Source organism: Martes martes, assembly GCF_963455335.1.
Source record: "Martes martes genome assembly, chromosome: 17".
NCBI lineage: Eukaryota > Metazoa > Chordata > Mammalia > Carnivora > Mustelidae > Martes > Martes martes.
The window spans coordinates 40,491,892-40,507,725 of NC_137905.1; the positions used below are offsets into that span (position 1 = coordinate 40,491,892).

General features: G+C 47.2%; 1 protein-coding gene across 1 annotated transcript in view; it reads right to left on the reverse strand.

Moving 5' to 3' along the window:
- The window catches only part of RHPN2 (rhophilin Rho GTPase binding protein 2), a 56,414-nt gene that overhangs the window by 19,905 nt on the left and 20,675 nt on the right, over positions 1-15,834 (reverse strand). Inside the window, exons 3-4 of the mRNA XM_080827972.1 lie at positions 9,956-10,084; positions 7,520-7,595 (exon numbers count right to left, since the gene is read on the reverse strand). Of these exons, the coding sequence (XP_080684098.1) occupies positions 7,520-7,595; positions 9,956-10,084 (205 nt within the window). The remainder of the gene's footprint in view (positions 1-7,519; positions 7,596-9,955; positions 10,085-15,834) is intronic.

A 15,834-nucleotide genomic window follows, 5' to 3' on the forward strand; every position in this document is an offset into this window, starting at 1 on the left:
TGCCTGCTGCTCTGCCTACTTGTGCTCTCTCTATCTCTCAGATATATAAGATTTCTTAAATAAATAAATAAAATACAATGTCTTTGCGTCACACTCAAGTGACTGTGTAAGTGACAATATGTTGAACAATTCTGGCAAACATCCCAGACACTCAGGGGTGCCGACGTTCATCCTGTGGGCTGCCTTCAGTACCTGGGCACAGGGCCTGCCCGGCAAAGGAAACCCATGTCTGGAGACTGTTGTGAGGCTACTTCCCTCAGGGTCTGCGATGAGAACTTTTGTGAGAGCAGCTTTGGGCATTTCCACAAAGGAAGCACCTGAATGAGACCCCCTAACCGGGTCCCCAGTCCAGCGTTTGAGGACGACTCTGTGAGCTCATTCGGGCATACAGCACACACTTGCCATGTCCGGGCACTGTTCGTAGAGCCTGGGCTCCATCAGTGAACAAAACAAAGATTTTTCCCCCATGGAGCTTCTATTCTCACAAGGCGGCACAGAAAGTTAAGTGATAGGCACAAAAAATAAGTAAATTAGGGGCGCTTGGGTGGCTCAGCCATTAAGCACCTGCCTTCAGCTTAGGTCATGATCTCAGGGTCCTGGGATCAAACCCCACGTTGGGCTCCCTGCTTGGCAGGGAGGCCTGGTTTTCCCACTGCTCCTGCTCTGTCTCTCTCAAATAAATAAATAAATAAAACTTAAAAAGTAAGTATTTAAAAAAAATAAGTAAGAAAATTACATCATATACCAGAAAATGGCCAAGTATGATGGGGGAGAAAACAAAAATAAAAATAGTATAAGGGGCATCGAGTGGCTTCTCAGCTAGCATCTGCCCTACATGCTGGCTCTCCCTGGCTACCAGAAAGTGGAGGACAAATGTATTCAACTATGTTTCCTCAGGGGTCTGTTAGAAGATTCTCATTACATGTTTTCTACACTAAAGCCCCTCCTGCTTTTTGTATGTTCAGTGCATGCATACACACACACACACACACACACGCTCACACACCCCTGTCTTATAAAAACAGGGTTCTGTTGAACAAATTCACACATTTGCTGCACTTTTTTTTTTTTTAAGATTTTATTTATTTGACAGAGAGACACAGCGAGAGAGGGAACACAAGCAGGGGGAGTCGGAGAGAGAGAAGCAGGCTTCCTGCCAAGTAGGGAGCCTGATGTAGGGCTTGATCCCAGGACCCTGGGCCTATGACCTGAGCCGAAGGCAGACGCTTAACCGACTGAGCCACCGAGGTGCCCCTTGCTGTGTTTTTCTTTTTGAATTTGCAATGTAGCAAACATTTTCTTATGCCACAAAATAAAACATGACTTTAAGAAAATTTATTTTAAAAGATTTATTTTAGAGAAAAAGAGAGAGTGCACATGCACAAGCAGGGAGGGGAAGGTGCGAGGGAGAGGGAGACTCTCCAGCAGACTCCCCACTGAGTGCAGAGCCCGACGCAGGGCTCAGTCCCACCACCGGAGCCAAATTCAAGAGTCAGACGCTTAACCAACTGAGCCCCCCAACCCCTGCTCTGTAACGTGACTTTTAATGATCATGTAATCCTCCAACGTAATACGTGTACAACTCATTTACTAAACAAATAAATCGAGCACCCACTATGTGCCAGCTAATATGTACCATGATATTCTTAACCTCTTCTTGCTAGACACTGAAGTCACTTGTATGTTTCTGGGATCAGAGATAACATGACGACAGGCCCCCGCACAGACACCTCTGATTACCTCCTCAGCACACATTTCGAATTGCCTCGTGGGGCCCCAGGATATGCAGAGTTCCTTCTATTTTTCAATTTGGTCATTCTTACCCAATTTTTCCTTTCATTTTATGATGCTATCACAGATTTTCTTTACGACTTTAAAGTGCTAACGCTTGGAATCAGCTCCTCTACAAATCCAAGGACCATCTGTAAAATTTGAAACGATCTTCCACTATAATTATATTAGTGATGTTAAATCCCAGTAAAAATGATCTGGAGGGCAAATTTCATCTAGGGTGTCTACAATGACATCCCCGAAAGCAGTGTTAGGGGTCACCACTCGAGATGCTCAGGGATGAGAGAAACTGCCTCCTTTCCAGGACAGCACATTGTTCTGCCAACTTCTGCTGTGGACACTGGCCAAAATTTTCTTAAAATCAGGAGACAAATTACACTCAAAGTAAGTTTAAAAAAAAAACTTTTTAACCTCATAAAAGTCAAAGAGAATTTTCATAAATTCTGAATACATTCCTAGGCTAGATTAAACATAAATATGTTTAAATATTAAATATGTTATCCTACTAAGTAGTACAATAAAAAATATCTAGCTGAGGACGCCTGGGTGGCTCAGTGGGTTAAAGCCTCTGCCTTCGGCTCAGGTCATGATCCCAGGGTCCTGGGATGGAGCCCCACATCAGGCTCTCTGCTCAGCAGGGAGCCTGCTTCCCCCTCTCTCTATCTGCCTGCCTTTCTGCCTACTTGTGATCTCTGTCTGTCAAATAAATAAATAAAATCTTAAAAAAAAAAATGTAGCTGAAACCTACTGTAAATATCAAGGATAAGACAAGGACTATGTAACATAATTCTATTATATGACATAATTCTGAAGTTCTCTAGCCAAAAAATTAAGACAAATATTAGGAAGAAGCAAAAATAATATATATGTGTGTATATATATACATATATATACATATACATATATTACAAAATAATGGCATATTTACAAAACCCGGAGTGTCAACTGAAAAACTACTAAAATAATAGAAATTCAGTGAAATGGCCACAAAGTTAATAGATATAAATCAACAGTCTTTGCTTCTTTTTAATTCCTTTTTTTTTTTAAGATTTTATTTATTTGATAGAGAAACATAGAGAAAGAGGGAACTCAAGCGGGGGGAACAGGAAAGGGAGAAGCAGGCCTCCCGTGGAGCAGGGAGCCCTATGCAGGGCTCGATCCTGGGACCCTGGGATCATGACCCAAGCTGAAGGCAGACTCTTAACAACTGAGCCACCCAGGTGTCCCAACAGTCCTCCCTCCCTATATAAGCCATAACCAGTTAGAAAAATATAACAGGGGGGCGCCTGGGCAGCTCAGTGGGTTAAAGCCTCTGCCTTCGGCTCAGGTCATGATCCCAGGGTCCTGGGATCGAGCCCCGCATCGGGCTCTCTGCTCAGCAGGGAGCCTGCTTCCTCCTCTCTGCCTGCTTGTGATCTCTGTCTGTCAAATAAATAAATAAAATCTTAAAAAAAAAAAACACATAGGGATTAAACAGTGAGCAATGGATAGACAATGAAACAAGCCACGGATCCGAAACAGAAGGCAGCAACTCGAGAATCAGGTGTACAACAAAAGCCAGCATTCCACAGAAATGGGAAAGGCTGGAGCACCCAGCAGGTCCGGACAGGAGTAAGGTGGCACCCACAGATGGCGTGCCCGATGTGAATTTAAGGAAAGGGCTAACACAGTGGTACCGGCAGGGTTAAGGGAAACCACAGGGATGGTGTGGAACCTCCAGGGCCATTAGAATCCCAGGTCAAGAAGGAAATGGAACTTTGAAAATCCGGAGAGGGCTACCTGAGGTAGGCACCGAAGCCACCAGGCCCTTCCCTCCAGGAATGCAAACGGAAGCCAGCTGAGCAGCCTGGACAGTAGATGTCCCAACCTCCCGTCCTCCTAGCCCCTCCAGCCTGTGGTGGGCTCCATGGCACAGAGCAGGATGGAGGAGGGGGGCTGGGGGTAGGGGCACAAGGGTCACAGAGGGAAGTGGACATCAGCCAGCACCACGAATGGCTTCTTTACACGGAGCTTAGGGGGAAACTGGCTACCCATTCGGTGAAAATAAAAAGTGATAGCCTTATACCTCATTTTTTACCCCCAAAAGTAATTCCAGATAGATTAAAGATCTGAGGCAAAAACATAAGAAACAAGACAACTGGGAGAAACAATAGCAAAATATTTATGCCATCTTGGTGTGCAGGGTGCCTTTCTGAACATGTCCTCGAGGCAGAACTATAAAGGGAGGAACCAGTAGATTCAAAAACAGAAAATCTTAGTGGCAAAAAAATATATATATGATAACTTTTAAACCGGTTACTGCTTGTATAACAAGTTAGAGAGAGAATGTACTGAGAGAAATATTTGCAATATATATAACCAAGGAACCAAGGGTTATTATCCTTCATATGTAAAAGAAATCCTGTAAGAAGTAAGAGCAGAACTCTGGAAAAGCAGACAGAGGGCAGAAACAGTCATTCTGAAATCAGGCAAAAGCGGTAGAGGGCAAAGAAACATACACAAGAATGTATCCAACTCTAGTACTGATCAGAGAAACGCAAACCATAGTAGGCTATTATCTTGCCTGATTTCACAAAAATCAGAAGGATCTCATTAAAACATCCAAATGGGGAATGAAAGCCAGGGTAACACAAGGTGCGGGAAGGTAAGCGGTCACACACAGCGGCTAGGAAAGAAGGCGGGACCCCTTCTGGTGGGTAAGTAGGTCGTGTATATCTTCCACCAACCAAATCCACATCTAGAAACTGATCCAAAGAGAATGCTGGGCAGAGTGTGCAGATGCTCACTGGTGGGCTGGGGACAACAGCAAGCACCTGGAAGCTGCTGAAAGACTGAGATGGCCCGGGTGGCTCAGTGGGTTAAGCCTCTGCCTTCGGCTCAGGTCATGATCCTAGGGTCCTGGGATCGAGCCCCGCATCGGGCTCTCTGCTCAGCAGGGAGCCTGCTTCCCCACCCCCCGCCTGCCTCTCTGCCTACTTGTGATCTCTCTGTCAAATAAATAAATAACTCTTAAAAAAAAACAAAAAAAAAACCCCAAGAATGAGATTAACAGCCACCAGGTTCAGCACCTACCGCAAGCAGACACCACTCGAAGCCCTAACAGAGGGGAGGAGGGGAAGAACCACAGCCTCGTAAGTCAGGTCCCTGACAGAGAAGGAGCCCAGTGTCCAAAGATTAAGCGCTGAGCAGGTCACTGAGCTCAGGGGGAGGCGGGTGGGGCTGGAAGGGTGCTTTCCCTGTCTTGGCATTTTTCCAAATGTTTTTCAGTCCCGTTCTTAATCTAAAAAAATAAATAAAGCTGTATTTGGGGGGAGGGGGATAGGAAGGAAGGAGAAGCAGGCTTCCCGCTGAGCAGGCAGCAGAGAGTGGGGTCCTGGGGCTGGATCCCAGGCCCAAAGATCATGACCTGAGCCAAAGGTAGGCAGCTTAACCGACTGAGCCACCCAGGTGCCCCTTGACAGTGCCTTTTAATGAGGTCATTGGAAAGCTCATTTATTTAAAAATAGAACCAAATCACAGCAGGAAGCTTTACTGACCACGAAGTGTCACACGGATACACACGGAGACGAGCAAGACAAGCTGCACCTGGAGCTGTGCTCATTAAGCCGGCCCAGCTACTCGGCAGCACCTGCCTGGAACTCTCCAGCACACACGAGGGCGGGGGGGGTGGGGGGGTGGGGGGGTGGACAGAATGTCCCCACATGTGCTCATTTTCCTATGACTGACATCTGAAGAGTCCCTTTTAGGCTAAAATGACATGGTTGGAAGCCTCAGCTAAAGAGCACTTGGCCGTGCCCGCAACATGTGATTTTTTTTTTCCACTGAGTTTAATGTGGAATCCAGCACGTGACTCGTTCGGATCCTTGCAGATGCCCAGAAAGCTCCAAGTTGCTCCAAGTCTCCCTCTAACACTAACACGCCTGCACTCTTGCAGCCTGGGTGCCAAGCAACAAATGGAATCGTAAAGAAACCACTCAACAGGGACACCTGGGGGGCCCAGTTGGTTGAGCCTCTGCCTTTGGCTCAGGTAATGATCCTGGAGTCGCAGGATCGAGTCCTGCATCGGGCTCCCTGCTCAGCGGGGTGTCTGCTTCTCCCTCTCCCTCTGCCTGCTGTTCCCCTGCTTGTGCTCTCTCTCTCTGACAAATAAATAAAATCTTTAAGAAAGAAAGAAAGAAACCATTCCACAAAAGCACCTAAAGACATCTCCACAGTCGCAAGGACTGTCTTGAGCCTCACAGACATCGGTAAGTTCAGGCAGTCTGGAAACAGCTGGCAGAAAGCTGCAGCTCCTGGGTTGTTTTCTACCCAGAAAATCAAATCTCGTGTGATCCCGAGTCCTGTGAGACTACCAATGTCCCTTCTCAAACTCCAAAACAAACCCCAAATTGACAGGGACCGGGACCTAGATGTAAACAAGGCAGCAGTCCCCGAGTGAAAGAGCTTCTGCCCACACTCACAGTCTCGGCTCCAGAATGCAGGTCAAGGGCAGCAGGCTTTCAAAGCACGAACCGACTGCTTTTAAAAGGACAGATTTTATAGCGCCCAACGTGCATATAACTTTTTTTCTTCTCTAAACCAGAAGTAGTCCAAGATGAGTCAACTAACAGGACTGCTATGAAAAGAAACATAATACTTGGAAGCATTTTTCACGACACTGGGGTTAACTGTCGTCCACCGCGCCCGTGCTGGGAGGCTCAGGCAGGGGCTCCCTCCCACCCCATGTTCCCTTTCTCCTCCTAAATGGACGCTGGAGGTGATTCACTAAAACTCAGAATGACGGGGCACCTGGGTGGCTCAAATGGTTAAACGTCTGCCTCCAGTTCAGGTCATGATTCCCGGGTCCTGGGATCGAGCCCCTACATGGGGCTTCCCACTCAGCAGGGAGCCTGCTTCTCCCTCTGACCTTCCCCCCTGCTCATGCTCTCACTCGTACTCTCTTCTCTCTCACATAAATGAATAAAATCCTAAAAAAAAATAAAATCTTAAAAAAAAAAGCTGAATTTTTTTAAAAAGAAAAGAAAAAAAAATCAGAAAGAGAAGGGAAAGGAGGAGGACGGAAGAGAGAGAAGAGGCTGGATCTCCAGGAATTCACGGAGGGAGAAAAAACAACTCCTAATTTGCAGCTATTCAAGTATTTAAAGTATTCAAGTATTTAAAAATAGTTAACCAACATGTTTGATTTATTGGGAAATACATCAAGAAGCAGGATGGATTGGTACATCAATACAGGAATACACAGACAGATAAAAAGATAACTCTAGCAAAATGTTCACAGCAGAATCTAGCTACTGAGTATATAGGGATTCACTGCAAAATCCTTTCAGTTTTTCTTGAAGTATAGAAATTTTCATAATAAAATGTCAGAATTAGCAATTTCTACCATAAACATGACCTACATTGGTTACCAAATTTAAGAAAAATTAAAATAGAGTAAAATTTTAAAATTCTAAAGCATGTCCTCCACGCACCATCTCTGGCTTGGCCTCCTGGGGAGGGAAGACCCAGGTTTCTAACTTGCCTTCTGGGGCCTGCGCCTTGGAGGGACCAAAGACGGTGTGAGGTCACAGGAAGACAGACAACACTGTCTTGCTGAGGGGCCCAGAGACACCCTACGGAACTCAACTGACACTCGGCCCACTGAGCCTAAGGCCACTTGCAAGGGATACACAATTCCTAGTTTGTCTTTTTAAACAGTGAGTCTAGTGTCCAGTGCTTTGAGATTCACCTTGAGAACGACAGAGAAGTCAACATCCTTGGTCTCCTTCAGGCCAAGAGGAATCAGCGGGACCGTAAATGCCTCCCTGTAAGGAACACAGCAAGGTATGTGAACAGTGGGTTCCCAGCCGCTCTGCACCCAGCAGCCCAGCTCAGAGCACCCCCCACCTCTAGATGCCAATCCTGCACACACCATTTCAGGTTCCATAAAGATGCCTCTGGTCACGTGCCTGTCTCTGTTCTAAGCCCAATCCCAGGGCCCTGTGACTTCTGGACTACACAGCCTAACACCGGAGGCCTACCACCTTGACCCAGGTCTCGATTTCCACCATTCTTTGACTACACTGAGGACCTCCCATGTGGCAGGGTCTGGGTCTGGGGTCCACCCTGTCAGGGGACCTCCTTCATCACCTCCCATCCCCACCCTCCTTCCCCCATTCCCCACCAGGGCAGGTCCCACCTCTCCTGCGCCCTCCAACCTGAGCCCTCGAAGGGCCTCCTCTGATGGAGTGTTATCCCCTTTGGTGTCCCAGCACCTGCATGGAGAAGGGCTTGAGGGCTGGGGCCCCTTCTGACACCTAAATGCCCCTAGTTTCAGCCCAGTTGTCACACCCCGGCCAGCTACTTGCCCCCCACACGGCTCCCACCCCAACTGACCACCCAGTTTCCCCACAGGTCACCCTGAGTCTACATTCTTAGGGGCAGGGCTAACAGGAAGTAAAGGGGGCTCAGGCTGTGTGTTTTGCAAACAGAGATTTAGCTCCCTGACCTGTAACAGGAGACCTCCTGGGGCCGCTCAGCGCAGCCAGGGAGAAGGCCAGGAATGCTTGGCAGGGTGAGTGGACAATGCAGCTGTAAGCCGAAACTGTCTCTGCGGCCGAGGGAAAACCACGGGCTGCTCTAAAAGCAGGCGCGATGCAACCCTGGGTGTGCGTGGCTTCCCCAAAGCCTGCAGGGAAAGCTGGACGCTACTGGAAGGGAGAGAGGAGGGACCGTGCCTCTCTCCTTTGGGCCCCAGCACCCTCCTGCCCTCACCCCACTGGGGCTGGAGACAAGGCCTGTTCTCCCCATGACTGGGGAGAGCACCCAGGGCACCCAGCCCCAACCCCGCACTAACAAAACTCCATGACCTCCAGCCTCGTGTTTTCTCATCGGCCCAGCCTGTCCTCTTCTTCCAGGCCTGCCTCACAGAAATGTTTAAAGATGCACTGTGCTTAGAAAGAAACCTTCTGCTCTAAAAACAGGAAGAGGGCAGAGGCGAACCCAAGGTGTCAGTACGAACCTGCACATCTCTCTCTCCCCTCTTCCCAATGGCACAGGGGACCGCCCGGGCAGCGAAGGCCACGCTGAAATCACGCAGGGCCCTTCGTGCCCGTCTCTGCAAGCGGGGCTCCCCGCACTCCAGGACAGCAAGTGGGAATATGAAACATCCTTCATTTGCCAGCAAAGTTGGGCCCTGCCTTGCTTACTCAAGGAACTTCGACCTCGGGGCAGAACATTGGCATTTAATACTACAGCGGAGACTGGGAGAAGCCTCTTACTGGGTGTTCTGATTTGGTGTTCAAAACCACACTGGGAGCCCATGAGTGAGCGAGCCAGGACACCTGGACGTCACAGAAGGAAAGAGCAGAGGCTTCACACACTGATGCTTTCCCTCCAGCCCTGAAAAACACCCCACGCGCCACGCAGAGGCTTGGGGACAATCAGGAAAAGCACATTCCAAAGGGGACTCCGGGTTCCCAAATGTCATCCTTCTGTGAATCCAAAGGACTGTTTACTGACTGAGTTTCCCCTGGCTCTCACCTACCTTTTGAGAAATCTCACTTCCCCACACAGAGCTTCTCGAAATGATTTCACCTACCTTTCAGAGGTAGCTGAAAGGTACCCTTGGGAAGACTTTCTGAGCTTTTCTGAAGGCCCCGCCTCAATACCGCTCTCCCACAAACACTTCCCAGGGGAGGCTTCTGAATTACTTTATTTGTTTCTCAAAGATGTACTGGGGCCCATTTCTGAAGTGTCTCCTCAGGGAACTCACCTGGGTCCCCTTAATCTTTGATGTCAAAGATCCCTGTCAAGCAGTTGGTGTGTTTTTGTGTCCTATCCACAGAATGACCCAGGCAGGCCCCGTGCACAGTGATGAGGCTGACAGGGAAAAAGGGGGGGCAGTGCGGGGACCCCCCCCCAGCAGGCTGACTCTCAGATCCAACCACAAGGGCATCCTCATGGTAGAGCTATGTGAGAGATGCTGTCTCTTCATCCTGACCCAGTCACACAGCTTTTCCCAAAAACTATGTCACAAGGGGGGTCCAAGGACAACTGGATGCCTTATCATCCAACTCCCCAGGTATTTCCATCAAATTCCATCTGTTCGCCCCTTGACTCTTATGCCATGCTCAGTCCTCAAACTGGTCCATCCCTCTCGTCCCAAAGCATTGCCCCCACTTACTCTGTGTTCTGGTAGACCCCTACTGAGATGTTGAGCCCCTCCAGCTCCTCCTTGAGCATCTGCAGGTCTGAGTTCACGAAGCTCAGTTCCAGGCGCACCTGCTCTCGAACCTTCTGGTTTGTAGCTACTCTGTTAGAAGAGAAGAGGGAGAAATGTGCCTTCAGCCAAGCTGCCCAGCTTCCGGGGGAGCAGACCTCCCAAGCCCCATAAGGAAGTTCTGAGGGTTCACTTGCAGGTATGAGGGCCAGAGGTGACCAGATGTCTCCAAAATGCTCAGCAACAGGCCCATCTTGAGCCACGCCTGCCAGTAAATGGACCTGGGATGTTGCTGATACACTGAGCTGCCAGACGTGAATCTTAAGACACCCCTACAAAGACTGAGCTTTGAGAAGAGGGAACTGCTCCCAGCCACCCCACAAAGACCATCAATTATCCCCTTGAAAGGAAACGGGTAAGAAAACGGAGGAGGAGATAATGCTCCCGGCTCATTCTATGAGGTCTAGTCTTACCCTGACTGAGACGAGAGGAGGACATCACAAGAAAGCAAAACAATAAACTGACATCCTTCATGAATATATATGCAAAAATCCTCAACAAAATATTAGCAAGCAGAAACCAGCAACATTTAACATAACTCGGATTACATACCACAACCAAGTGGGACTTATCCCACGACTGCAAGGTTGGTTTAATATCCGAAAATCAATTACTGTAACATACTATATTAATAGGATACAGGATAAAAAAACACATAGTCCTCTCAACAGATACAAAAGAAACGTGGGATAAAGTCCAACATAGATTCATGATAAAAATTCTCAACAAGGGGCACCTCGGTGGCTCAGTGGGTTAAACCTCTGCCTTCAGCTCAGGTCATGATCTCAGGGTCCTGGGATCCAGCCCCGCATCGGGGTCTCTGCTCGGTAGGGAGCCTGCTTCCCTCACTCTCTCTGCCTGCCTCTCTGCCTACTTGTGATCTCTCTCTCTGTCAAATAAATAAATGAAATTTTTAAAAAATTTCTCAACAAACTAGGAATAAAAGAGAATTTACAGAACTCGATAAAAGGCATCTATGAAAACCCAAAGCTGACATCGTACTAGTGGTGAAAGACATGCTTACCCATTATGATCAGGAATGAGGCAATGATACCCACTTCTGCCACTTCTAATCACTAATGTACTAGAACTTCAAACCAGTGGCAATAGGTAAATAAAGAAATTAAAGGCATCTGGATTGGAAAGGAGGAAGTAAAACTGTCCTTATTCATATTCATAGATGAATGTGATTCATAGATGACATGATGTTGTATGGAGAAAATCCCAAGGCATTCACGAAACCCATACTAGAACTAATACATTCAGCAAGGTCATAGGATACAATACACAAAAATCAATTTTACCTCCACTACCAGCAATAAGCACTCTTCAGATGAAATTAAGAAAACAATTTCAGTCACAATAGCATCAAAAAGAGTAAAATATTTTGAAATAAGTTTAACAAAATAAGCATATGACTTGTACACTAAACACTACAAAACACTGCGTTATTAAATGGAGAGACAGTCCATGTTTATGGGTTGGAAGAGTCACTATTGTTTTTTAAAGATTTTATTTATTTGACAGACAGAGATCACAAGTAGGCAGAGAGGTAGGCAAAGAGAGAGGGGGAGGAAGACTCCCTGCTGAGCAGAAAGCCCGATGCGGGGCTCGATCCCAGGACCCTGGGATCATGACCCGAGCCCAAAGCAGAGGCTTTAACCCTCTGAGCCACCCAGGTGCCCCTGGAAGATTCACTATTGTCAAGGTGTTGATTTTCCCTAATTGATCTATCAGTTCACTACAGTTCCAGTCAAAATCCCAGTGAGCTTTTTAGTGGAAATTGACTAACTCATCCTAAAATTTATATGGAAATGTAAAGGATCTAGAAGCCAAAAAATTCTGAAAAAGAGCAAAATTGGACGATTTATGCCATCAGATTTTAAAGACTGATTATAAATCCACAGAAATCAAGACAATGTAGTACTGACCTAAGGACAGGCAATGGAACAGAGTAGAAATCAGAAATAAATCATTACATTTACATTCAACTGATTTGGTTAAAGGTGACAAGATGTTTCAAGGAAGGAAAGACAGTCTTCAACAGTGTCTACAAGATCACCCCCACATTCAGTGATCCACTAGCTGGACTCACAGGACTCATAAAATAGTTGTACTCATGGCCCTGATTTATTACAGCAAAAGGGACAGGTACATGGGGTGAGGGCTAGAAGAAACCAGGCACAAGCTACGAAGAGTCCTCTCTCCCAGGATAGTCACACAGGACGTGCTGATCTCCTCCAGCAGTGTTTTGACAACACGTGTGAAATGCTATCTACTCAGGAAGCTCATTAGAGCCATGGTGCCCTAGGTTTTTACTGGGGACTGGTCAGGTAGGCACTTGTGTCTAGTGTCTTCCAAAATTCCAGACCCCTAGAAGGAAAGCAGGTGCTCAACATAAGCCACATTGCTTGTGCAAACAGTTCAGGCACAGCGAGCCCCTCTTATCAGTTCTGGAAATGGTGGGAACTATCCTGAAATTAAGTTTCCAGACACCAGCCAAGGGCCAACCTGCAAGCGGGCTTTCTAAGGATAGCTGTCTCAGGTCTGCTCTGATAACTCTTTTCTGCACAATCAGCAAAAAAATAAATCTCATTCTAAATCTCATTCAGGGGCACCTGGATGGCTCAGTGTGCTGCCTTTGGCTCAGATCATGATGCTAGGATCCTGAGATCGAGCCCCACATTAGGCTCCCTGCTCAGCAGACAGCCTGCTTCTCCCTTTACCACCACCTTTCCTCCTCCTTGTACTCTCTCTCTCTAAAAAATAAATAAAATCTTGGGGCACCTGGGTGGCTCAGTGGGTTAAAGCCTCTGCCTTCGCCTCGGGTCATGATCCCAGGGTTCTGGGATCGAGCCCCACATCGGGCTCTCTGCTCAGCAGGGAGCCTGCTTCCCCTCCTCTCTCTCTGCCTGCCTCTCTGCCTACTTGTGATCTCTGTCAAATAAATAAATAAAATCTTTTTAAAAAAAGCAAATAAATAAATAAAACTAAAATGAGATTAGACTAGTAATAGCAATGCTAGTAATACTAGTAATAAAAAAGAAACAATAGCAAGTATTGAGGAGGATGTAGAGAAACTGGAATTCACACACTGCTGAATGTAAATGACACAGCACTTTGGAAACAGCTGGGTAGTTTCTAAAAATGTTAACTATCTGGGGCACCTGGGTGACTCTGTTGGTTAAATGTCCAACTCCTGATTTCAGCTAAGGTCATGACCTCAGGGTCATGGGATTGAGTTGGAGTCTGCACTTAGTGGGGAGTCTGCTTGAGATTCTCCCTCACCCTCCGCCGTTCCTACCACTCGCTCACTCTCTCTCTAATAAATAAATAAATCTTTTTTGGAAAAAAAATTTAATAAAAATGTTACACATATTATCATACAACAGAGTCATCTACTCCTAGGAATCTATGTGAGAGGAATGAAAATTTACATCCCAACAAAGATTTACAGTAGCATGACTCGTAAAAGACACAAAAAGTGGGAAAAATCCAGATATCCATTAACTGGCAAATTGGATTAGTAAAACGAGATCCCTAGAATTGAATGGTGTAAGCAACATGAAGGTATGAACTTCACCCAAATCCTCAAAGCAGAAGTTCGGACACCTGCTGGAAGACTTTCCAGGTGCCCCCTCACTTTACGGATTAGGAATCAATGCAAAAGTAACACTGGCAAGAATAACCAAGTCTATAGGGCGCCTGGGTGGCTCAGTTGGTCAAGCAACTGCCTTAGGCTCAGGTCATGATCCTGGAGTCCTGAGATCGAGTCCTGCATCAGGCTCCCTGCATCGGCGGGGAATCTGCTTCTTCCTCTGACCCTCCCCCTACTCTCCCCCTTCTCATGCTCTCTCTCTCTCAAATAAATAAAACCTAAAAAAAAAAAGAAAAAAGAATAACCAAGTCCTGAGCCAGGCATTGAGGGCACATAGCCCATGAAGCATCCCGTCAGGTCCTCAGTCATTCCTCCGACCAGCTACTAGAACTTCCTCCTTTCATGGATGAGGACATCTGAGGGTCATCAGTCAAGAGCTCCAGCCAGCCGGAGAAACAGCACCTGATCACATTCTCCACGCCAGCTGATGAAAATCCTGTCACCTGTCATGGGCTCACTTTGCTCACCGCCTGTTCACCTTTCCCCCAGAAAGCAAAATACTAAACCACTTCCCCTGCAGTCTGCCCACTGTGCCGGGGCTCTCCTGGCCTTGCCACATATTTGAGCTCATCAATTTCTCCCCATGATGTGTTTATAGGCATACTCCCTCTTTTCTCTCTCCCCCGCCCATCACTGAACTCCTTCTCCTTGACTTACAAACTTAGGCCACGCCTCCCAGAAAAAGCCATGCTTGACCCTGGCTGCAAATAGGATGACACTTAGCCTTTTACTACTCGGTACCTCTTCACACATCTGGGCTTCCCAGCAGAGAAATGAGATACTGGAAGCTCAGTCTGGCAAATATCATTGGTTTGGGGATTTTGGTGGGGAGGGGGGAAAGCATGATTACCCGTAACAAATACATTTTATATTACAACACAATATACACATACATACCCCTAAAACAAAAGTCGCACAAACCAAACTTGGCCGCGCATACAATATATCCCAACATATTTGATTCCTTTCTAATAGCGTTTTTATTTTTTTTAAAGATTCTCTTTATTTGTCAGAGAGAGAACATGAGCACAAGCAGGGGGTGTGGTAGGCAGAGGGAGAGGGAGAAGCAGGCTCCCTGCTGAGCAAGGAGCCCGAAGTGGACTCTATCCCAGGTCCCCAGAATCATGACCTGAGCCGAAGGCAGACGTTCAACCAACTGAGCCACCCAGGCATCCCCCCCCCTTTTTTTTTAAATAGCTTACTTTTTAAAAAAGTAATATTCGCAACTCTCCTCTTCTGATTCTCTGACAGCAACTGGGTGCCTAGCAATTCAACTCAATTCAACTCAATTCCCACAGTTATAAAGACTCAGTACCCCCAAGACTGCCCCCATGTCAGGGGCCAGTCACAAGGCTGGGGAGGAAGCACCTCTACTTGCGACCAACCAGCTACAAATCAAGGTTCTCCCAACACCCTTCTATGGTAATTTGCCAGAATGACTCAGAACACTCAGGAGATCACTTCTCTTACATTTACTGTGGTTTATTTTAAAGGGCACAACTTCAGAGCAGTCAGCTGGAACAGACCTAGAGGCCGAGGAGGGGGAGCGGCTTCCCTGTTCTCTCCAGGCATGCCACGCCCCCAGCACCTCGATGTCTTCACCAACATGGAAGCTCCCAAAACTCACTGTGAGGGGCTGCAGGCAGGCAGCCCTGTTTCATTACGTGGGCACAATCGATTAAGTCATTGGCCGTTGGCAACTGAACTCCATCTTCAGCCCCTCCCCCTCCCCGGAAGTCTAGGGTGGTGCTATAAATTACAATCTTCTCACCAGGTTTGGTCTTCCTGGTTAAAAGACCCATTTTGGGGGCACCCGGGTGGCTCAGTGGGTTAAAGCCTCTGCCTTCAGCTCAGGTCATGATCCCAGGGATCTGGGATCAAGCCCTGCATTGGTCTCTCTGCTCAGCAGAGAGCCTGGTCCACCCCCCCCCCCCCCGCGCCTGCCTCTCTGCCTACTTGTGATCTCTGTCTGTCAAATAAACAAATAAAATCTTTTAAAAAAATTAAATAAATAAAAATAAAAGTCCCATTTTGAAGGTCCTGTTCCCCCATTAGCACACAGAAGACACAAGGTTCAAGGGTTCTAGGAGCTCTGTGCGAGGAACCAGGCAGAGTCTTCATTTAT